This window comes from Brienomyrus brachyistius, chromosome 22, assembly GCF_023856365.1.
Source record: "Brienomyrus brachyistius isolate T26 chromosome 22, BBRACH_0.4, whole genome shotgun sequence".
NCBI classification, from domain to species: domain Eukaryota; kingdom Metazoa; phylum Chordata; class Actinopteri; order Osteoglossiformes; family Mormyridae; genus Brienomyrus; species Brienomyrus brachyistius.
In genome coordinates, this window is record NC_064554.1 from 1398283 (window position 1) to 1423343 (window position 25061).

At 41.2% G+C, this 25061-nt stretch overlaps 1 protein-coding gene across 4 annotated transcripts; it reads right to left on the minus strand.

Moving 5' to 3' along the window:
• Window positions 1-6735: 6735 nt before the first annotated feature.
• LOC125717853 (uncharacterized) lies at window positions 6736-13829 on the minus strand. Of its 4 annotated transcripts, XM_048991188.1 has the most exons (9): window positions 13755-13829; window positions 13301-13338; window positions 13011-13058; window positions 12776-12895; window positions 12557-12689; window positions 12150-12168; window positions 11869-12028; window positions 9608-9778; window positions 6736-9259 (listed from the first exon to the last, which is right to left on the minus strand). In XM_048991188.1, exons 2-9 carry the CDS (start codon window positions 13313-13315, stop codon window positions 8291-8293), a joined length of 1635 nt encoding a protein of 544 aa, XP_048847145.1. In that variant the 5' UTR covers window positions 13316-13338; window positions 13755-13829; the 3' UTR covers window positions 6736-8290. The 4 variants fall into 4 exon arrangements, with proteins under 4 accessions (XP_048847145.1, XP_048847146.1, XP_048847147.1 ...); XM_048991189.1 differs by lacking the exon at window positions 12776-12895; XM_048991190.1 differs by having other exon boundaries at window positions 12557-12896.
• Window positions 13830-25061: the final 11232 nt, after the last annotated feature.

The window sequence follows — 25061 nt, forward strand, 5'->3', positions numbered from 1 at the left end:
ACATCCTGGAGGGGATATCCCTCGAGCATGCACTACGTTATCAGGAAGACTATTCCATTCTCTGACTACGCGCTGTGCAAAGAAGTGCTTCCTTAAATCCAGTTTGAAATGTTCTCCCGCTAATTTCCACCTATGGCCACAAGTTCGTGTATTTGAACTAATGCTGAAGTAACTATTTGGTTGAACAGCATCCAAACCTGTTAGAATCTTATATACCTGGATCATGTCCCCCCTCAATCTCCTTTGCTTGAGACTGAACAGATTTAGCTCAAGTAACCTTTCCTCGTATGACATTCCTCTAAGACCAGGAATCATTTTTGTGGCCCTATGCTGCACCTTTTCTAAGGCCACAATGTCCTTTTTAAGATATGGTGACCAAACCTGCACACAATATTCTAGGTGAGGTCTCACCAAGGAATTGTATAATCTTAGCATTACCTCCCTTGACTTATACTCCACACACCTGGAGATATACCCCAACATCCTATTGGCCTTTTTTATTGCTTCCCCACACTGGCGAGAATGGGACATGGAAGCATCAACATACACACCAAGGTCTTTTTCATGATCAGCTACCTTTATTTCAGTGGGACCCATAAAATACCTGTACTTTATATTTCTGCTCCCTACATGGAGTACCTTACATCTGTCTACGTTAAATTTCATCTGCCAGGTATCGGCCCAGTCACAAGATCCCACTGTAGCTGCTGAGCCGCTAATTCAGTATCTGCTACACCACCCACCTTGGTGTCATCTGCAAATTTCACCAGTTTACTGTATATATTGGTATCTATATCATTTATGTAAATTAGAAACAATAGTGGTCCTAAAATCGAACCCTGCGGTACCCCACTATGGACGCAGGCCCACTGTGACATTGTGCCTCTTATAACTACTCGCTGTTTCCTATCTGTTAACCAGTTATCAATCCAGGTCGCTACGGTACCTAAAATACCTGTCGCTTTGAGTTTAAGTAGGAGCCTCTTGTGGGGGACAACATCAAAAGCCTTTTGGAAATCTAAGTAGATGACATCATAGGCCTTCTTATCATCAATTTCCTGAGTAGCTTCCTCAAAAAACTCCAACAGATTCGTTAAACAGGATCTACCTCTCCTAAATCCATGCTGGCTATCCCGCAAAATGTTATTGGAGTCCAGGTAATCTACCATTTTCTCTTTGATTATAGCCTCCATAACTTTACCAGTTATACAAGTTAGACTGATTGGCCTATAGTTAGACAAATTACTTCTATCCCCTTTTTTGAAAATGGGCGTTATGTTGGCATGCTTCCAATCAGAAGGTACCACACCTTCAGATAAGGATTTTTGAAACAGTAAAGTTAACGGTCGGCAAATAATATCCCTCAACTCTTTTAACACTATAGGTAAGATGCCATCAGGGCCCTGTGATTTATTTATTTTGAGCTTAGCTAGGCTTTGCAAAACATCAGCTTCAGTTATATATATATATTAGTTATAGACGATACTGGATCAGTAATAAGAACTGGTAAGTTACTAATGTCCTCAACAGTGAATACCCGTGCAAAACTATCATTGAACTCATTTCTTTTTTTTTTTTTTACATCTTCCGGCGCTGTACGAGTGGCTGCCTTTTACAGTAGCTCCAGCTCATTGTTGAGCGTTTTTCTTTCTTTTCTTTCCTTTACTTAATTCTTAACTTTTTAATTTAATTCCTCATTCTGATCATGGATAAAAATTTTGGAGTACAGAGAAATGACCCAAGACTTTGTGGAATGGTGCCAACTGAACAACCTCCATATCAATGCTGGAAAGACCAAAGAACTGGTAGTGGATTTTCGTAGGCACAAACGTCCTCCATCCACACCAATCAACATCCAGGGGATGGACATTCAGATTGTTGACTCCTACAAGTATCTGGGTGTTCATCTGAACAACAAACTGGACTGGACCCACAATACAAATGCTATTTATAGTAAAGGTCAGAGCAGATTGTATCTGTTACGCAGACTGAGGTCCTTTGGAGTGTAAGGGCCACTCCTGAAGACCTTTTATGATTCTGTGGTGGCGTCAGTCATCTTCTATGCTGTGGTCTGCTGGGGCAGCAGCATCTCTACTGGGGAGAGGAGAAAACTGAACAGGCTGATTAAAAAAGCCAGCTCTGTCTTGGGAGGTCCCCTTGACTCAGTGGAGGTGGTGAGCGACAGGAGAACGTTGGCTAAGCTACATTCCCTGTTGGAGGACATCTCCCACCCCTTACAGGACACACTATCAGTACTGAGCAGCTCCATCAGCGACAGACTGGTGCATCCAAGGTGTGCGACAGAGAGATACCGCAGGTCTTTTCTTCCATCTGCCATCAGACTTCACAACAAACACTAAGCACATACCATCTTGTATTATATTGTATTGTGTTGTATTTCATTTATATCTCTTATTTCTATTGTTTGATACTTGATTTTTTTTCTGCATTCTGCTTATTTCTGCTGCACTGTCCACTTTGCTGCTGTATAACGCAAATTTCCCACCCGTGGGACTAATAAAGGCAATCTTAATCTTATTTACTATATCAATGTCGTTTACAATTATAAGACCCTTACTCTCCTGCAGATTAGTAATTTCAGGTTTTAGAGCTCTTTTAGAGTTAAAATACTGGAAGAAACTTTTAACGTCATCCTTAGCTTCCAATGCAATCATCCTTTCAACATTTCTATTAGCTCATCTAATATAATTTTTTAACTCAGCCTGTAGACTTAAATATTCCTGCTTTTATTCTGTCATCATCAATTATTTTCCATTGCTGGAACAAAGCCCTTTTCCTCCTTACTTTATACTTTATTTCCCTAGTAAACCACCTAGGTTGCAATTTCCTAGATTTATTCTTGCTGGAAACAGGTATGAAGTCCTCTTGCACTTGCAATAATGTGCTTTTAAAAAATTCCCAGGCCTCTTCAACAGTTTTGTTATTTAACTCCATCCAGTTCACAGTTTCTAGTTTTAGTCTCATACACTTAAAGTCAGCCTTCCTAACATTATATTTTTGATTTGGACTTAGCTCTTCGAACACTAAACTTAACCTCAAATTTGACCATGTTATGATCGCTACTGTCAAGTGGTTCTAAAACGTCTAATTTACCAATCCTGTCCTGGTTATTAGACAAAACAAGATCAAGAATGGCATCTCCCCTGGTAGGGGTGTTAACAAACTGAGTAAAAAAACAATCCTGTACTAATTCCACCATCTCCAGTTCATTTTCAGAAGAGCCAGTGACAATGTCCCACTGCATCCCTGGTAGATTAAAATCTCCCATAACTACCACATCATTTTTATTGCTCATTATCCTAATATCACTGTATAATAATCTGCTTTCCTCAGCAACTACATTAGGTGTTCTGTAACAAACACCGACAATTAGGCTATTTGAGTTTTTAGTATTTAATTTTACCCATATTGCTTCCGTAGTTTTATTTATATCAGTAAGTTCCCTTGCCTGCAAGTTTTCCTTTACATATACTGCAACACCACCTCCCTTTTTACCTATACGATCTTTACGGAACAATGTATAACCATCCATATTATATTCTTGTCCAGCCTTTTCTCTCAACCACGTTTCAGTTATTCCTATAATATCATGAGTCTGATGAGATAAAAGCCTCTAAATCATGAATTTTATTCCTAATACTCCTAGCGTTTAAATACAGACAACAAAGGGTAGGCCTATTACGGTGCCCACTTATAATATGATTATTTGGGGCTTTCCGTTTCCCCCCACTTACATACTTAACTAACCTCCCTGCCCCCCCAGTCCCTAGTTTAAACATTCCTCAACTACTCTACACATATGCCTCCCCAATACACTGGTTCCCCTCTGGTTCAGGTGCAACCCATCCGGCTTGTACAGGTCCCACCTGTTCCAGAAGGTCCTCCAATGCCCCATAAACCTAAACCCCTCTTTCCTACACCATCCTTTTAGCCACACATTTAATCTCCTTATCTCAGCTAACTTAGCCTGACTTGCACGTGGCACGGGGAGTATTTCAGAGAATACCACCGTGGACGTTCTGCTTCTAAGCTTATTCGCGACTTCTATAAATTTATCCTGCAGAACAGCCCTTCTACCCTTGCCTATGTCGTTGGTGCCAACATGCACCACGACAACTGGATCCACCCCAGCTGGGGCCAAAAGCTTGTCCACACGATCTGGAAGGTCTCCTACCTGGGCACCAAGCAGGCAAGACACCGTAAGGGACCCTCTATCACGCGTGCACACATAACTGTCTACTCCCCTAATAATGGAATCCCCCACTACCACAACCTCCCTCTTCCTGGGGGGAGGGGGCTCCTCAGTGCCCAAGGGCCCACCTGCCTCCCCAGTCCCTTCCGGCTCTAAAGCTGGAAGAACCTGAAACCTGTTCGACACAGTCACCTCAGGTGATGCCGCCTCTGCAACGTGTGTACGCTCTTTCCTGTGTCTACGACCTACCCAGCTCTCTCGACCTCTCTGCTCTTCATTCTCCCTCCTTCCCGCTAGTGGCGTACACACCTTCTCCCTAAAAGGCATATTAACTTGCTCCTCTAACTCACTGTTGCATTGGATGAGAGCCAGTTGCTCCTCAAGGCCGCGAACCTTGACCATGAGCGAGTCCACTAGCTCACATCGCTCGCAGATGAAGTCCGACTGGACACTAACGTCCAGAAGGGCAAACATGTTGCAAACGCAACACTGAGCCAGCCCCATAATTAACCAACTCACTATGACCCCGTACTCCCAGCCCAGTAAATTTATATAGTGTATTTAACTTTAAAGATTAATTAGCGTAACGTTAAATGCAATAAAGTGCCGAGTACACTAAAATAAGTTACTTGTGTTGAAACGGAACTTAATTCTTATTTTTATTTAAAATTTTAAATCCTATAAATTTACTACTACTTACCAAAAGAACTTATGCCTGAACCAAGTATGAACTAAAAACAAAACGAAATCGAAGTTGCTCTTGGGATGTCAAAAAACCACAAAAACCCCCTCACAGCAGGCTACTGCCGGAGCGGGGAAAAAAGTGGAAAATGTCCTCCCGGCCCCGACTGGCGACCGAGCAAAGCTCAGGAGCAACTGTCCTTTTCCGGCGCTGGGTAACGTTACCGACGCTAGATATTATTAGCTGTTATCGTCCCTCCGGTGTTTGTTACGGAGTTAAACGCGAACAGCAAATGCTGCTCACTGATCGTAACAATCGCGCTGTTAATTAACAGACAGGACAGACAAGCACTCACGCCGACCGAAATAAGAACAATAAATAGAAATAAAACAGCCACCCACGTAAACAATTAAAGCACACAAACACTCAAAATATACGTTCAAAACACTCCAAAAACAATCCCAAAACAATTGCTGCAGCTCAACACCACTCTCTCAACTCCCTCGCTTCAAAACCGGAAGTGCACCTCAGGTGCATGTCAGATTGCAAGCTATGGTCAACCCCATATGAACAAAAGATACAAGTACAACAGTGATGCTGACCCTGTCGATGCCAAAACTTACCGTGAGGTCATAGGAAGTCTGATTTACATAATGACATGTACTAGGCCTGACCTAAGCTGGGTTGTGAGTAAGTTGTCTCAGTATATGTCTGAACCAAATCAATAACACTGGTGAACAGCTAAGCATGTGTTGAGGTATCTGAAAGGTACAATTGATCATGAGTTATGCTACAGAAAAGTGAGACAAATCTGAAACTTGTGGCATATGATTGGGCAGCCAATTTGAATGACAGACAAAGCACCATAGGTATTGCTTTAGTCTTACTGAAAATGGTCCACTGATTTTGTGGAAGTCCAAAGAGCAGGACACAGTTGCTTTATCAACATGTGAAGCTGAATACATGCCGCTAGCTGCGACTACACAGGAGAGTTTGTATCTTATACAACTGATGAATGGGATGGAAAATAACTGTCAGTATGCACCAGTGAAAATCTTTGAGGACAATCAAGGCACAATAGCATTGTTCAAAGATCCAGTTTGTCGCCAAAGATGTAAGCACATTGATATTAGGTATCATTTTGTTCATTCAGCAGTTACTGACGGGAAGATTTTGAATGAGTACTGTCCTACACTGGATATGGTGGCAGACGTTATGACTAAGCCCATGACTAAGTTTAAAGAGATTTGTGAAATTTATGTTTGGTGTCTAAGATGTAAACTCCACCCAGATATGAGCGTCTCTGTTATACTGTTACAGTAGTCAACATTCTGTGTTGGATGAGTTTGAAGTTTATGTCTGAATTGTATGAGATCAAGTGGGGATGTTAACGTATGTGATCTCATATGTCATGCTCACTACGTACCTGTTTGTAAAAAATGCAGCTGCACCAATAATGAAGTTCTCTTTCCGGTTTATGAGGAACCGATGTGAGCAGTGTAATCATTGTCCTCCATACAAAAGCCTAGAGAAAAGCATAGCTCCCAGTACACCTGAGGTGTTATTGAACTTCAGGGGGTTATTGGAGGAAGCAGGATTTCTGTAATCTGGATGATCTTCAGCTAAAGTCATGCTTGTCCAATATAAGTTTAGGTAAGGAGCATAACTGTTGGGCAATCATGGCCTGTAGCCCTGTAATCATGGCTTCTCAAACAGCCCGTAATCCCAGAGGATTGTGTTGAGAAACCCTGGTCTGTAGTGATCTGTTGTTTTTGTCAAATGAAGTGAATTTATGCAAAATATTTTATACCAAAACGTATGATTAAGTAAAGATTCTAAATATCATTAGTCAGTGATTTTTTAATTACAGCATGCACAAATCACAAGTTACATCACGGAAATAAAAACTGTAGTGTTTTTATAAATTGAGATGCTTATAATGGCTGCCATTGGATTTTAATAGGGTGCATATTGCTACCCAGTGAGACAAAAAATTTTTGGTCCCATAAAAACCACTCCTGTATTTGAAGGTGTGCCAGTTCCTTATTTAGATTTTGTTGACTAAACACTAGAACCTTTACTCCCACTAGGCTGTGGGTTCAAGGCACAACATATACTTTGTCTCAGATTCAAACTTTAATTATAGACAATAAGCATAACTCATTAGTGGATAATCATCAAGTTATATATTAACAGTAACAGTGCAAAAAATTTAAGTTGCAGAAATAGAAGACATGTACAAATATTTAGTGCAATAGTCAGCACTGTAAATGTATAATTTAAAGTCAACATACCACAGTCACACATGGAATTGTTATTGCAGTGTTTTTGCTGCAAATGCTGTTTTTTTTACTGCAGCTATCGTTCTCTCCTCACAGACAAGTACTTTGGCATGTAGACATTAAAGTAGAACAAATCCACTCTCTCTCTTATCACTTGCTGAACTTCAGGATCAGCATGATTATGCTGCAGAAAACAATCCAGAAGATAATGACCCCATACCATGAAGTCATACCACTCTAACCCAATAAGCATAAGTTGCCCTTGAACCTGCCAGTAGTAGGAGTGTGATTTATGAAGGTTTGATGTGCCATATTTTATGCCAGTGTACTTACAGTCAACATAATTTTTGACACTGGGACACTTTAGTTCAACCAAGCCAAAAGGAGGGTGCTCAGTTGGATCAAAAACCCTTCCATTAGGGGACGCACCTATCCAAGGATCCGGATGTATTACTAACCCACAAGGAGAATAGTTGACATTCCATATTTTTGTGTACTCCCTTGCTGCTGTGAACTCCATCTCTGTGCCTCTTTTCACCTCTGCTGTGGAAAGCTCTCTCCCCTCACACAACACACTTCCTCAAACCTGCTAGGAGTTAATCTAGGGTGGCATAACTGGTGCCAGTCCAGGGAACAGATTTGATCCCTTGTTGTCAATTTTATGAGCCATGGCAAGGGATGTCTGCAGGCTTTGGAGGTGAAAGTACTCCTCATCAGTACATACCCACATACACACTGTTGGTGCACTCCAGGGGTCAGAAACGTAAATGATCTGGCTAATTGGCCTTGTCCCAAGCTGACCACTTTTTTGGACCAAAAGAGAAGAAAGAGAGAATAAAAAATAATGCAATTCCAGGGGGGGGGTCTGGGTGCCAGTGTGTCAAGATTCAATAAGTTTAACTGTTCCATGGTTCTCAAACAAGTGTGGGGCCCTTATGTTTGCCAGAGCCCTAAAACATTGTTTCGCAACCCGGTCCTGCCGCTCACCTCCCTAGCACTGCCCTAGAATATAATATAAATTGGCCTGCACATGAGTGACATCACTCATACCAAAGTAGGACAAAGCAATTCAGTAAATGTCCAGCTATGTAAATATGCCATATATAGTCTTTGTTATTCTGTGTTTGAAGAGGGCTGAAAAGGCACAAGTGCTGTGCTCTCCTCATCAAGCTGAGAATTATAAAACTGAAGACAGTCCTGGAGTTCAAACCTGACATCACGCAAATTGTTGATCAGTCGTTGCTTTCTGGGCAAGAGCAACATCTCATGAGGTTGAACTGGATGGAAAGGGAGATTCGCTGGCAGCCATAGATCGAATTGTAGGGGCAGTTGTACTCTCATATTAAGCCCAATCTCAGCGTTTAGCAGCTTGCTCAGTGACTCACATTCTGCGCAGTTTCCATGCTCCCAATATGGAGGAGGCTGAGAGATGGGTTCTGGTGAAAACTGCATGCCTGGGAAGAGCTCCATGCATCTCAAACACGGTGGTTTCGGGGTGTACTGAAATACGATCAGTTCTGTATTTGAGCTCGGATTGGCGAGCTGTGGTGAGCTCATCTCTCTTTCCAATGACTGAGGCGCATCAACATCTGTTCCTTCTCTACTGCTGCTGTGTTCACTGGAGTCCTGCGATGGCTGATCTAGGGTCAGCTGTTCAAACTCAGGTAAAAGATCTTCTGGGCCTCTGTTATCTTTACACCCAAGCATGTGAAATGCGGCAGAGTGCACAAACTTAGGGAGCAGCACAGATGGGCCATTGTTAGCAGCCAAGCACACAGCATACGCCACGTTTCTGTTCCACGTATGAAGGCAGGACAGATCAAGGAAGATCTCCCTCTGTTTTTGCCCTCTGCAGCCCAGTGATGTTCCAAAGTACTTCTTGGTTTCCTGGTGTGTAACTAAATCTAAAAAGTAGCAGTAGCTGACAACGGTTGACACTAATAAAAAAGCATTTCTGCACACCTTTCCATCATCCTGGAGTCGAGGCACATACATTTTTTTGTTCAAGTCCAAAATCTTGTCCAGAACAGCGTACTCAAAGGCATGCTCTGTAGATTCGGATGGTTCTGTGGTTTCCACAACCTTGTACAGATATAAATGAAACCATAAATCATGTAAACCGATCAACATTTCAATCTACATTTGATATTTGTGTTAATGAGAAAAAAATTCTTTCCTCCACTTGCGAAACTGAATATTCATATGCCACAGGTACAGCTATTTTCCCATGAAATTTGTAGTAACTTCACAACTGGCCTTGTCTATATTAACTTATTTAGCAATTAAACTTCACATAATATAATGCATTAGTTACCAGTATCAACAATGAAACATGATTGTACTGTTAGTGCCCAGTTTCATATAGAACCCAGTATATCCGGAGAAACATTAAAACAGAGTTTAATATTGAGGTAAATTAGGTTACTATACCACATCCAAAAGAAGAGAGTATGGTGTTCTTGTGGGCAGTGCAGTTCGGTATGCATGAAACACATTGGGGAACCTTCGAGATAAAAGTGCATGAAGGTCTTCGCGTAGAACCATCTCCGGGTAAACGCGTGGGAAACTAATGTAGCCAATAAAGAAGATGCTGTGCAGAATCTGTGCGTAGGACAAAAGACGATGACATTTTTGATATGATACATGTAGTTATCAATCTGATTCTATCACGTGCACAGACATGACTATGATGAGCCAGTGTTACAACTTTGCAAATAAGAGCATGACTGTAGCTGACTTTGCTTACATTTCGTCATTCTCACAAACCTGAGAATGCTTTGACAAAAAACTAAAAGTTACAGTGAAGCATTTGAATTTTTTGCAGAGGAACTAACAAGTATATTAAAATTATCCATTTCCAAACCGCTTATCCTACTGGGTCACGGGGGGTCCGGAGCCTATCCCGGAAGCAATGGGCACGAGGCAGGGAACACCCCAGGATGGGGGGCCAGCCCATCGCAGGGCACATTCACACACCATTCACACACACATTCACACCTACAGGCAATTTAGCAACTCCAATTAGCCTCAGCATGTTTTTGGACTGCGGGGGGAAACCGGAGTACCCGGAGGAAACCCCACGACGACATGGGAAGAACATGCAAACTCCGCACACATGTGACCCAGGCGGAGACTCGCACCCGGGTCCCATAGGTGTGCATGTGTGCGTGAATGGTGTGTGAGTGCGCCCTGCGCAATTCAAAAATTAGAGAAAACTGGTATGTTACAGTAATGAGCTCCTGAGAAAGACCCATATTGTGTTTATGGACAAATCCACATACTTCTGCTTTTCCACTCTTTATTCAGAACAATTCTGTGAACAGGCAATTATGTCTAACTGATTGATATGATGTAAATTTTAGAATTATTAGCAGCATGGACTGAAAGTTTAGAATGCATTGCTCATAAAATAATGTCAACTGCATGGTCCAAATAAGCTTATAGGCTACCACATAGTCTGCCATGTATTGTTCAAAATGAATTTTTAGTCACTGTTACTAAAAACCTACATTAAGATTAGAACAGTTACTAATTTGGCCAGTGACCTGGTCAAGAAGTACCATTGGGGACCCCTGATTGATTAGTGCTGGCTATAGCTGATGTGGCTCCCTAAGCGAGCATCTCTGCCAGCACAACCCTGTCCGAGGAAAACTGAAACTGGCTGGCAAGGCGGCGCTCCATCAGAAGTTGGCGTCTGTGGCAGCTGACTACATCATCTATAGGTTTGACCAGCCCTGCCCTTAATCTGATGTACGTAGTGTAGGCACATGTACGAAAATATGGGACGAATCTGAATGATCCACCCATACAATGCATTCAATGTCGTTCAGTTGAAGATCATAAAGACAAGGGCGGAATATTGTGGTAGTCTCTGTCTGTCCCACTCTCTCAGGAATGCAAGTACATTCACTGTTGCTTAGAACTGTGAGGACATACTACTTCATCCATCCATCCATTTTCCAAACCACTTATCCTACTATTGGGTCGCGGGGGGTCCGGAGCCTATCCCGGAAGCAATGGGCACGAGGCAGGGAACAACCCAGCATGGGGGGCCAGCCCATCACAGGCCACACTCACACACCATTCACGCACACATGCACACCTATGGGCAATTTAGCAAGTCCAATTAGCCTCAGCATGTTTGTGGACTGTGGGGGGAAACCAGAGTACCCGGAGGAAACCTCATGACGACATGGGGAGAACATGCAAACTCCACACACATGTGACCCAGGCGGGAACCGAACCCGGGTCCCAGAGGTGTGAGGCAACAGTGCTAACCACTGCACCACCATGCCGCTACTATAATTACTATTTTAATTGAAAGACTGTTTTTTTAATCAACCAGTACTTTAGCCTAATTGATTCACCTGCTAAGCACGTTGACAAAGCAGATGCCACTTGAATCCTGCGTAATCGTAATATACTTAAGATATACTTATTTTTATATAATGCTGCGTTATATATAAACATCCGTTTTGAATTGTAACATTTGTTTTGAAATGCATGATACACAGAAAGTTTCATTTCGTTACATGTTTGGCTTTCTGAAAACTGCAATATTGGGTTTGGCCATGTGGGGACGCGCGACTTAATATAGCCCTCCAGAACACGTAGTGAAAAATGCACGTAAGTGCGTAGTCAGTGGCAGAATTCGCTTACGGATCGTTTACATGCGACACGCCCATACAAACCTCTTTCATATAGCAGTTTCCCTTTTCTTTGGTGAGTTTTCCACGTTTTATGTTGAATTGTATGAACTGTAAAGACGCCTCAATGAAGGCATTGCTGCTCTTGATCAAGTAGTTATCCTCAGTTTTTTTAAGTTTAGCGTGCGTCTTCTTTCGCAGCTTACTGAACAACATCAGAACACATATGTTTGTAACATTTTAAATTAGTAAAATAAACAAATAAATAAACAAGTGATTTTAGTGATTGAAAATGATGCATTCATTTGAACTGGAAATGACTTTACCTTTTCTTCTTTACGGGAACTGTAACACAAAAAGAGAAGATTGAATTAATTTTTTTTTTACCAAGTATTCTGAAGACAATGTTCCTTCAAACAATGTTTAGGTTTGATTAACCTATGTTAATCAATGTCTAATTCCCATCCATCCATTTTCCAACCTGCTTATTCTACTGGGTCGCGGGGGGTCCGGAGCCTATCCCGGAAGCAATGGGCACGAGGCAGGGAACAACCCAGCATGGGGGGCCAGTCCATCGCAGGGCACACTCACACACTAGTCACTCACACATGCACTCCTATGGGCAATTTAGTAACCAATGTCTAATTGTGCCGAAAATTTAACTGATTACATTAATAATTTGGATTATTTTAAAGCAAATTGTTTTCTTGTTAGACATGTTTGCCAAGCACACCTTCATTGGGCATTATGTAAATTCCTACTCCGTTCACTGTAGTTGATCGGGGTTTTTCGTGGTAGTTCTGACACATAACATTGTTGCATGATCCAGGTCTTTCATTGGCACAGTTGAAAAAACATTTCATTGCCTAAAAAACACATCACAAATCCAAAGGGGTAAACCCATGCACAAGCAAATAATTATTTGTGTCACAGTTTTCGATTAATACAAAACCTCTTTATCTAAATGCTTTTCAGTGCATTGTTTGTTCCTGCAGTGTTTCTGCAGCCTCCACGTTGTACAAATCACGTTGTTCGAACGCGCGCATTCCCTGTGCTGAAAAGGACATTTTTTTCTGGAAATTAGATAGAAAAAATGGAAAGTGGATGAAAAATGGATGGAAAAACAATGTATTTGAAAAGAAGAAAAAACACACATAACATGAGCAGGTCATGAACATATCACATACCTTTGCACAAGTATTGTATTGATAATTAAAACAGTCCACGTTTTCACGCTAAAATGAAGAAAAACGGCAAATTCAATTAATGTTTTTTATTGTTTATTTCAAACATATATACATTCACATATTCACATTGGCCATATTTACATATTTCCAGTCTTTTGTGTTTGAAAAGGATTAGGCTGAAGTATAAACATATTTGACCCTACCCCCATCCAATTAATTAGACCTAGAAGCATAAGGAGCCATTAGAAGATTTCCGTGACCACAAAAATGTAATGCTTATTAACACTTACCACCAGTTTCGGCATATTTAAAAGAACCGTCAATCAGTCTGGGGAACAAGTAAAGTAGAAAGCAGAGAATATGAAGGATTAACCTACCGCGCTAACCACTTCCAAAACCAAGTGGGCGATTATTCTTTGAGCGATAAAAAGCAGTTGAAGTGGCTTACAACTGAAATTAATGACGCATTCTTTTCGTTTAAATGAAAGACAAGGAGCATTTCCAGATGACAGTTGCGTATTTCATTTATTATTATGAAATTACAAGTTACATGTTATGGAGTCTACAATTAGTACATTAAGCTTACCATGGAAATACCACTCCCATAAATATGGGGAATTAAAGTTTCTGAGCTCGAATCTAACAATCAATAATTCACTTTGGTCACCATTAACTTTAAACTCAATGCTTCTTTGTACTGAAAACATTTCATCATTAGTTAATTGTAACGATTTTAAATCGTACCTTATAGCCTGTTCTTCCGACTTCTTTCTCTTCCTGTACTTTTTCTGACGATCCTTTTTTATTATAATATTGGAGGGCGGACCTAAACTAAAACGAAACTTAAGTGTATTCTTTTAGTTTAGTATTCTGGCAACGAGGTGGCAGTGTTGCCAACTATTTCCAATGAAATACAAACTCACTTCATGATGACTGTATATTATGTCTGCTGAATTGTTTTCACTTTTAAATCCACATAAGAATATAACTCACATGCACATTGGTTGTCATTGTGTGACAATTCCCAGGTAGGGACTACCTTGAACTTAACAGGGGTGTTAAGTTCACCCCTTGAACTTAACAGGGGTGTCAGTAGACCTATTTTAGGGGGACTTCAGCCCCCCTACAATGTTTTTTATCCCCCTATGGATTTTAAATTTGCAGTAGTCAAACCGCTGATTAAAAAACCTGCTCTTGACCCCATAGTTCTTGAAAATTACAGGCCTATCTCCAAACTGCCTTTTCTTTCAAAAATTATTGAAAAGATAGTTCACAGTCAATTGATATCCTTTTTGGAAAAGGAAAATGTTATAGAGGTTTTGTAATCTTGTTTTAAATCCTTACACAACACTGATTCAGCCCTTTAAAAGTTTTTAATGACATATTCTTAGCTACTGACTCTGGCGACTGTGTCGTTCTTTTGTTATTAGATTTTATAGCTGCGTTTGATACAGTGCATCATGCCATTTTACTTTCTTGTTTGGAGCAGTGGGTGGGCCTCAGAGGTACAGCACTGGACTGGTTCAGGTCCTATTTGGCAGAACGAACCTTTTGTGTCTCGGTGACCTTGTGTTCCACTCCGCTCCTTTACTGTTTGGTGTCCAACAGGGTTCAGTTCTAGGCCCCTCCTCTTTTTTGTTGTATCTTCTCCCTCTTGGTTTTATACTGAGAAAACATGGCATTGCATTTCATTTTTATGCTGATGACTGTCAGTCTATGTCCCTCTAAAGAAAAAAGGCACATACTCTGTGCAGCCATTACGTCAATATCTCGATAACATTAACGCCTGGATGGCTCTTAACTTTTTAAAATTTAATAATAAGAAGACTGAGCTGATGTTTTTGGTAACCCTACTAGGACCCCCAATGTGGACCAGTATAAAAAGCAAGTTGTCAGGAACCTGGGGGTTAATGTGGACGCTGAGCTCAAGTTTGACAGTCAAATTAAGGCAGTTGTAAAATCAAGTTTCTTCCTGCTGAGGCAGCTGGCTAAAATAAACCCGATTCTTTCTCAGCAACACTTTGAGACCGTAATCCATGCCTTTGTGACCACCTGGCTAGATTACCGTAATGCACTTTAGAGAGAGGAGTAATACCGGTTCCATCAAATTGACAGGTCGGGTCAAAAGGTCACTTGGGGGCGGGGCTTGTGTAGGCGGGGCTTGGTTGTGGTGGCACGATGTGACATCACGGGAGCTGGGTTTATTTATTTATTTATTTATTATTTATTTGACTATTTATTTATTATTTATTTTTAATTATTTATTATTTTTAATTATTATTTATTATTATTATAAATTATTTATTTATTTTAAATTATTTATTTAATTATTATTTTTAAATTATATTGAGGAGAGTGCAATATTGAGGAGAGTGCTTATGAGTGTGTGTGTGTGTGTGTGTTATTTTAATAAGTTATTATTTTGTCTGGCGCCGCCGGGGCTGAGCGGGTGGGTTACCTGATGGAGCGTGAGCGTACGCTGTGTCTGGTGTTGCGGTACTGTGGTAAGGTCCCGGGCTTTGGAGAATCACCAAAGGACTTAGAACGCTGTGTCTGGTGCGGTACTGCGGTAAGGTCCCCATGGGCTTGGATAATCCTCGGAGAGAGCGATGCCGGAGAGGTGAGAGCCGTGCCGCTACGCGAGTCTGATGCCGGTTGCTATTAAATGTAATTAAATAATCATGTACACCTTCTTTAAAATAACAAGACTATATCCTAAATTCTTACACCCTTGCCTGATTCCACAGTTCCTAACCCCCACTTATGTGGCCCCCCTCCCACCCTTCCATGACTTGTGAGATAAGGAAAGCACACTTCCCAACCTTTGGTTGTGCACTTGTGCGCATGCTTGGGGTTTTGCTGTGTGTGTGTGTGTCTGTGTGTGTAGGTTGTTCATCTTGCGCCCAAAGTTAAGGTTATATTTTATACTACTTTAAAATAACACATTTTTGTTTGACTGTTTAACAAACACATCAAAATTTTTTATACATTTAAACATTAACAAAAGCTGTTAATGTGTTTTCTTTAAAATTTACAAGTCTATTTTGTGTGGTTTTTCACAATAAGACTCATGAACGACTAAGTTAGTATGTTTTGGGGTCTGTATACACATCGCGGTCCTATACTTTCACAGACCTAAAGTTAAACTCTAAAGCCCCTAACCACCGGTGTGTGTGTTTGTGTGTGTGTGTTTGTGCACATGAGCATGAATATACATTTACTGAAAAAACATATTTATTAAAATAACTAAGGCTTTATTCTGTCAATTTAAAAAAAAAATAATTCCAGCAGATAAATAGGATCGTTATAGTGAATCTGTAGTCTCCCTGCATAGTGGATGACTGCTGACACTGTTGAATTTGAACTATGTTTCATTAACTATCAAACAGTCTGCAGCTCCGTTACCATTGTCAACTTAGCATTGTACTCCAGCAAGCATCTCAGATCAAGCTTGTAGTTTATATACGCTGGGGCCGTGGGCACCTTGTAGGATGTCTTTATTAAAATAACTAAGACCTTATTCTTTAAAGTTTTTAATGTGTATTTGCAGCATGGTGCTAAATGCAGCTTACTGGTTCCTATTAAATATAATTAAATAATCATGTACACCTTCTTTAAAATAACAAGACTATATCCTAAATTCTTACACCCCTGCCTGATTCCACAGTTCCTACCCCACACTTATGTGGCCCCCCTCCCACCCTTCCATGACTTGTGAGATAAGAAAAGCAGACTTTTGCCTGCCTGGTCGGTCATTTCTAGCCGCTATTTAGGTTCTTCCTCAAATCCTGTTGCCTAAATGACTTATATCCCACTCATATTAATTTAAAATTTCGCTATAACAAAACAATCCTTATACATTTTAATAAAAAACGTGAACTATATATGTTTGGTGTTTTTTTGATTGAGCAAACTCTTTTGTGTTTTTGTGTGCGTGTCCGATACAACTGTAGTTTGTATCAACTTTTTTTTTGTTTGACCTCCAGGGTGTGTGTTTGTCCACATGCGCGTGAATAAACATTTACTGAAAAACATATTTATTAAAATAACTAAGACTTTATTCTGTCAAAGTTTTTAAAAATGTGTTTTGATGCATGTCACTAAATGCTGCTTAATAGTACCTAACCGGGAGTGCTCCCCCAGAGACAGTTGCTAGTCCATTTATTCTTTTAAAGACTACTGATTCCAATTTGGTGCCATATGCTTTTATCTTGTAGGCCGTAGGATAGCTCCATTTCTACCAGCTATAGGCCATGGTACGTCTGGGCTATTATGCTTAAATTCTTTATTAATTAGCGTTGGCTATGTGCTTTATAACACTGCTGATTCAGGTGTCTTCTAGATTTTCTCTTGACCGGTCAGCGCAGTCTCTCTCTCTCTTGTACGTAGAAAAAAAAAACAGAGAATACCTATTATTAGAATGTTATTTTTAATTTAATTTAATTTAATTAATTAGCGTTTTTATCACGCGAATAAAAGAAATAATATACTCACCGGGTAAGGCCTGGATGAACCTCTTTGGCTGGCAGGAAGGGTAAGACCTCGAAGATACTTGTGCCTCTACCCTAGGAGGAAAAGGCCCCCCCGCTCGCCGCAATATCAACCAGGTGCAGTCATATCGTTTCTCTATTAACCCATATCTGTACTGTCATGTATGAAAAACAGGATTTACTGGGAGACAAAGTGTCCAACTTGATGTATGGCCCGAGTCATTAGAGATGACCTTCAAAAGTATGGCTACATACGCTGATGTAATACAACGCTTGCGTGTCTTTACTAGATTATTTAATTGCAATTAACCAGGTGCACTCATATCGTGTCTCTATTAACCCATATCTGTACTTGTGCGAGGTCATATATGAAAAACAAAACTTCAAACAGATTTTATGTATGGCCCAAGTTGTTAGAGATGGCCTTCAAAAGTGTGGCCCCATACGCTGATGTAATACAAACGCTTGCGTGAGGAAGAAACACACATACACTGTCAAAACTACCGCCAAGCGTTTTTATTGGACGTCAGACCCTCCGCCTCCTCCTCTCATTCTTTGCTCCAACTTTATAATTTTCTCCCAGAGTCTCAGCCTCTCAGAGTTTCTCTCAGACTCGCGCAGCAGCACGGCTCTCAGCTCTCCGGCATCGCTCTCTCCGAGGATTATCCAAGCCCGTGGGGACCTTACCGCAGTACCGCACCAGACACAGCGTTCTAAGTCCTTTGGTGATTCTCCAAAGCCCGGGACCTTACCACAGTACCGCAACACCAGACACAGCTTACGCTCACGCTCCATCAGGTAACCCACCCCCGCTCAGCCCCGGCGGCGCCAGACAAAATAATAACTTATTAAAATAACACACACACACACACTCATAAGCACTCTCCTCAATATAATTTAAAAATAAAATAATAATTAAATAAATAATTTAAAATAAATAAATAATTTAAAATAAATAAATAATTTAAAATAAATAATTTATAATAATAATAAATAATAATTAAAAATAATAAATAATTTAAAATAAATAATAAATAAATAATAAATAAATAAATCCACAACTCACATCGTGCCACCACAACCAAGCCCCGCCTACACAAGCCCCGCCCCCAAGTGACCTTTTGACCCGACCTGTCAATTTGATGGAACCGGTATTACTCCTCTCTCTCTCACTTTATATAGGGATCAGTGCTTCATCTATCGTTCACCTCCAGAGGGTGCAAAATATTGCCGCTCGCCTTTTAACTGGCAATAGCTTCACTCCACTGGCTGCCCATTTCTTTTAGAATTCATTTTTAAATTCTTTTGTTTGCATTTAAAGCCCTCCACGGCCTGGCGCCGTCCTATCTCTGAGCTGCTACTGTCTTATACACTGACCCGCTCTCTCAGGTCAGCCAATCAGCTGCTCCTGGATGTCCCCAGGACTAAGCATAAACTTACAGGAGACCGTGCTTTTGCTGTAGTGGCTCCCAAAGTATGGAACGATCTGCCTGAAGAGATTAGACAGGCCTCTTCTCTGTCTGTTTTTAAATCACTTCTGAAAACCCATTTCTATACCCTGGCCTTTGCCGCCTTATGAGATGTTTACTTTCGCTTTTTTTTTAATTATTTTTGACTGTTTTAGTTAGTTATGTGTTCTTTTATATTGTTTTAATATGCACTCACCGGCCACTTTATTAGGTACACCTTGCTAGTACCAGGTTGGACCCCCTTTTGCCTTCAGAACTGCCTTAATCCTTCATGGCATAGATTCAACAAGGTACTGGAAACATTCCTCAGAGATATTGGTTTATATTGACATGATAGCATCACGCAGTTGCTGCAGATTTGTCGGCTGCACATCCATGATGAGAATCTCCCGTTCCACCACATCCCAAAGGTGCTCTATTGGATTGAGATCTGGTGACTGTGGAGGCCATTTGAGTACAGTGGTTGAGTACAGTATCAGATGATTCGAGCTTTATGACATGGTGCATTATCCTGCTGGAAGTAGCCATCAGAAGGTGGGTACACTGTGGTCATAAAGGGATGGGCATGGTCAGCAACAATACTCAGGTAGGCTGTGGCTTTGCAACAATGATCAATTAGTACTAAGGGGCCCAAAGTGTGCCAAGAAAATGTCCCCCACCCCATTACACCACCACCACTAGCCTGAACCATTGATACAAGGCAGGATGGATCCACGCTTTCATGTTGTTGACGCCAAAGTCTGACCCTACCATCCGAATGTTGCAGCAGAAATTGAGACTCATCAGACCAGGCAACATTTTTCCAATCTTCTATTGTCCAATTTCGGTGAGCCTGTGCGAATTGTAGCCTCAGTTTCCTGTTCTTTGCTGACAGGAGTGGCACCCGGTGTGGTCTTCTGCTGCTGTAGCCCATCTGCCTCAAGGTTCGACGTGTTGTGCGTTCGGAGATGCTCTTCTGCATACCTTGGTTGTAATGAGTGGTTATTGTTACTGTTACTGTTGCCTTTCTATCAGCTCGAACCACTCTGGCCATTCTCCTCTGATATCAACAAGGCATTTTCAACCACAGAACTGCCGCTCACTGGATGTTTTCCATTTTTCGGACCATTCTCTGTAAACCCTAGAGATGGTTGTGCGTGACAATCCCAGAGGATCAGTAGTTTCTGCAATACTCAGACCAGCCCGTCTGGCACCAACAACCATGCCACGTTCAAAGTCACTTAAATCACCTTTCTTCCCCATTCTGAGGCTCGGTTTGAACTACAGTGGTTCGTTTTGACCATATCAACATGCCTAAATGCATTGAGTTGCCACCATGTGATTGGTTGATCAGTAGTTTGCGTCAACGAGCAATTGGACAGGTGTGCCTAATAAAGTGGCCGGTGAGTGTAAGGTTAACAACAATTACATGGCTCTTCATTATGCTGTAGAATGCTCTGTTTATTTGAATGTCTTCCCAATGGTCTAAGGTTTGATAATTTTGAATGATTGTTGCTATGCATGACAATGTGTTGTCAAGGAACACTGACTTTTTGCCTCTGATAATACCACTGCAAATTGTCCATTCGCTTTTAGAAACCTTAAGTTCCGTTACTAATAAAGTTGCTAACAAAGTTCAGGTGTGCCTAATAAAGTGGCCGGTTAGTGTAGATGTGTTATTTATTATGTGTTTTATTGTATTCTTATTTTTATGTTGCTTTGTTGTTTTATCTATTTTTTTTTATTTACTGTACAGCACTTTGGTCCTGTACAGGTTGTTTAAAGTACTTTATAAATAAAGCTGGATTGGATTGATTTATCTGACACTATTAAGGATGAACTAACCACATGAAAGCTTCCTGAAGATCTGGAGAGATTAATGGACTTCAGATAGACAATCGCATTTACCAGCGTGAGAGGGAGCGACGAAGGAAGAGTTTTACCGTTCCAGTTACCGTCCCAATGGAGGCAGTTGCTGAGCCCATACAGGTGGACAGAACACAATTATCTCCAGCTGAGAGACAGTGTCATATGACCTCCAGGACATGTTTATACTGTGGGCAGAAGGGACATTCTGCTGCTTCATGTCCGGGAAAAAGACGCGCCCACCAGTGAATAAGAGGGCACTGGTGGGCGGGGCTACAGTAACAATCACTGGCCACCCTCATTGATTCGGGAGCGGAGACCAGTTTTGTCAGTTTGTCTAGTTTTACCGATTGCTCCGGTCTTGGACACTCCTCTCCCAGCTGTTCCTAGTTTCCCCTTGTGTTGGTGTGCTATATCTGGCAACTCGGTTTTCTGTTTTGTGCGAGATCTTCATGGTGTGCCCAGAGTTCAATGGTTTCTCTTGTTATCTACTTTCCTGTGTACCGACCTCTGCTTCGTATTCCAGACCCCGAGCCTCGCCTGCCCGCTTTTCACTACCGACGCCGATCGCCCGGCCCACGCCCCTTTTTTTGACTACGATCTTCACCTTCTCCTTCTGGACACCGTCACCGATCGCACAACTAACTGACTGATTTCTGCCTCCGCCCTCTGGACTCCGTCGCTGATCACCCGTCTCCCTGTGCCTTCATCCACCTTTCCCAACTCCGGGTCCGCAGAGTATATTAAGAAGCCAAATTCTATGCTGGTTGGGAGGAACACCGCCAGCTATGAGGTCCACAGAATAGTACAACATGAACAAAAAAAACACTAATAGGACTAAAGGCAGAGCCGTAACAGTGTGTGTGTGTGTGTGTGATGTATGTGTGTGTGACAGAGATAAGAAGTAAGAAAAGCAGTTAGTTCACATCTGTCTCGCAGTTCTGGCAAATATAACGGGCTCCTCCATCAGTGCAACAGCATGTTGGGATGGTCGCAACAATATGTTGCAACTGTCCCTACGCTGACATCCACAATAAAACTTCACAATAAACTGCTAGCTTGACACAATAGCTTTAACAAGTGGTAGCTATACCTGCTAGATAGTGGATACTGAAATAGCGATACCTCAGATACTAGATATTTATGTTCTAGAATCGATTCTCATATCAAAATATTGGTATTTTAGTAATTTGGGGTAAATGTGTAGTTTAACAGGAACACAGTGGAAAGTAACTATACTATCAAAATATATTGAATCTTACCTCTCAGACTGCTATCAGTATGTGAATTTAAACAGTGATTCCTCAGAACATGTCAAGGTCAAGGTCAATAGTTGGCTACTATTTTCACTGTACATGTTACCTTTAGGCCTAGTTATTCGTAAGCATGGAGTTAGCTTTCATTGTTTTGCAGATGATACACAATTATACACACGTTGCAGAGGCGGCATCACCTGAGGTGACTGTGTCGAACAGGTTTCAGGTTCTTCCAGCTTTAGAGCCGGAACGGACTGGGGAGGCAGGTGGGCACTTGGGCACTGAGGAGCCCCCTCCCCCCAGGAAGAGGGAGGTTGTGGTAGTGGGGGATTCCATTATTAGGGGAGTAGACAGTTATGTGTGCACGCGTGATAGAGGGTCCCGTACGGTGTCTTGCCTGCCTGGTGCCCAGGTAGGAGACCTTCCAGATCGTGTGGATAAGCTTTTGGCCCCAGCTGGGGTGGATCCAGTTGTCGTGGTGCATGTTGGCACCAACGACATAGGCAAGGGTAGAAGGGCTGTTCTGCAGGATAAATTTATAGAAGTTGCCAATAAGCTTAGAAGCAGAACGTCCATGGTGGTATTCTCCGAAATACTCCCCGTGCCACGTGCAAGTCAGGCTAAGTTAGCTGAGATAAGGAAATTAAATGCGTGGCTAAAAGGATGGTGTAGGAAAGAGGGGTTTAGGTTTATGGGGCATTGGAGGACCTTCTGGAACAGGTGGGACCTGTTCAAGCCGGATGGGTTGCACCTGAACCAGAGGGGAACCAGTGTATTGGGGAGGCGTATGTGTAGAGTAGTTGAGGAATGTTTAAACTAGGGACTGGGGGGGCAGGGAGGTTAGTTAACTATGTCAGTGGGGGGAAACGGAAAGCCCCAAATAATCATATTGTAAGTGGGCACCGTAATAGGCCTACCCTTTGTTGTCTGTATTTAAACGCCAGAAGTATTAGGAATAAAATTCATGATTTAGAGGCTTTTATCTCATCGGACTCTTATGATATTATAGGAGTAACTGAAACGTGGTTGAGTGATAGGGATGGACAAGAATATAATATGGATGGTTACACGTTGTTCCGTAAGGATCGTATAGGAAAAAAGGGAGGTGGTGTTGCAGTATATGTAAAGGAAAACTTGCAGGCAAGGGAACTTACTGATATAAATAAAACTACGGAAGCAATATGGGTAAAATTAGATGCTAAAAACTCAAATAGCCTAATTGTCGGTGTTTGTTACAGAATACCTAATATAGCTGCTGAGGAAAGCAGATTGTTATACAGTGATATTAGGACTATGAGCAATAAAAATGATGTGGTAGTTATGGGTGATTTTAATCTACCAGGAATGCAGTGGGACATTGTCACTGGCTCTTCAGAAAATGAACTGGAGATGGTGGAATTAGTACAGGATTGTTTTTTTACTCAGTTTGTTAACACCCCTACCAGGGGAGATGCCATTCTTGATCTTGTTCTCTCTAATAACCAGCACAGGATTGGTAAATTAGACGTTTTAGAACCACTTGACAGTAGCGATCATAACATGGTCAAATTTGAGGTTAAGTTTAGTGTTCGAAGAGCTAAGTCCAAATCAAAAATATATAATGTTAGGAAGGCTGACTTTAAGTGTATGAGACTAAAACTAGAAACTGTGAACTGGATGGAGTTAAATAACAAAACTGTTGAAGAGGCCTGGGAATTTTTTAAAAGCACATTATTGCAAGTGCAAGAGGACTTCATACCTGTTTCCAGCAAGAATAAATCTAGGAAATTGCAACCTAGGTGGTTTACTAGGGAAATAAAGCATAAAGTAAGGAGGAAAAGGGCTTTGTTCCAGCAATGGAAAATAACTGACGATGACAGAATTAAGCAGGAATATCTAAGTCTACAGACTGAGTTAAAAAATGATATTAGACGAGCGAAAAGAAATGTCGAAAGGATGGTTGCATTGGAAGCTAAGGATGACGTTAAAAGTTTCTTCCAGTATTTTAACTCTAAAAGAGCTCTAAAACCTGAAATTACTAATCTGCAGGATAGTAAGGGTCTTATAATAGTAAACGACATTGATATAGTAAATGAGTTCAATGATAGTTTTGCACGGGTATTCACTGTTGAGGACCTTAGTAATTTACCAGTTATTACCTATCCAGCATTGTCTATAGCTAATATATATATAACTGAAGCAGATGTTTTGCAAAGCCTAGCTAAGCTCAAAATAAATAAATCACAGGGTCCTGATGGCATCTTACCTATAGTGTTAAAAGAGATGAGGGATATTATTTGCCGACCCTTAACTTTACTGTTTCAAAAATCCTTATCTGAAGGTGTGGTACCTTCTGATTGGAAGCACGCCTTCATAACGGCTATTTTTAAAAAAGGGGATAGAAGTAATTTGTCTAACTATAGGCCAATCAGTCTAACTTGTATAACTGGTAAAGTTATGGAGGCTATAATCAAAGAGAAAATGGTAGATTACCTGGACTCTAATAACACTTTGCGGGATAGCCAGCATGGATTTAGGAGAGGTAGATCCTGTTTAACAAATCTGTTGGAGTTTTTTGAGGAAGCTACTCAGGAAGTTGATGATAAGAAGGCCTATGATGTCATCTACTTAGATTTCCAAAAGGCTTTTGATGTTGTCCCCCACAAGAGGCTCCTACTTAAACTCAAAGCGACAGGTATTTTAGGTACCGTAGCGACCTGGATTGATAACTGGTTAACAGATAGGAAACAGCGAGTAGTTATAAGAGGCACAATGTCAAAGTGGGCTTGCGTTCATAGTGGGGTACCGCAGGGTTCGATTTTAGGACCACTATTGTTCCTAATTTACATAAATGATATGGATACCAATATATACAGTAAACTGGTGAAATTTGCAGATGACACCAAGTTGGGTGGTGTAGCAGATACTGAATTAGTGGCTCAGCAGCTACAGCGGGATCTTGATTTAATTAGTGACTGGGCCGATACCTGGCAGATGAAATTTAACGTCGAT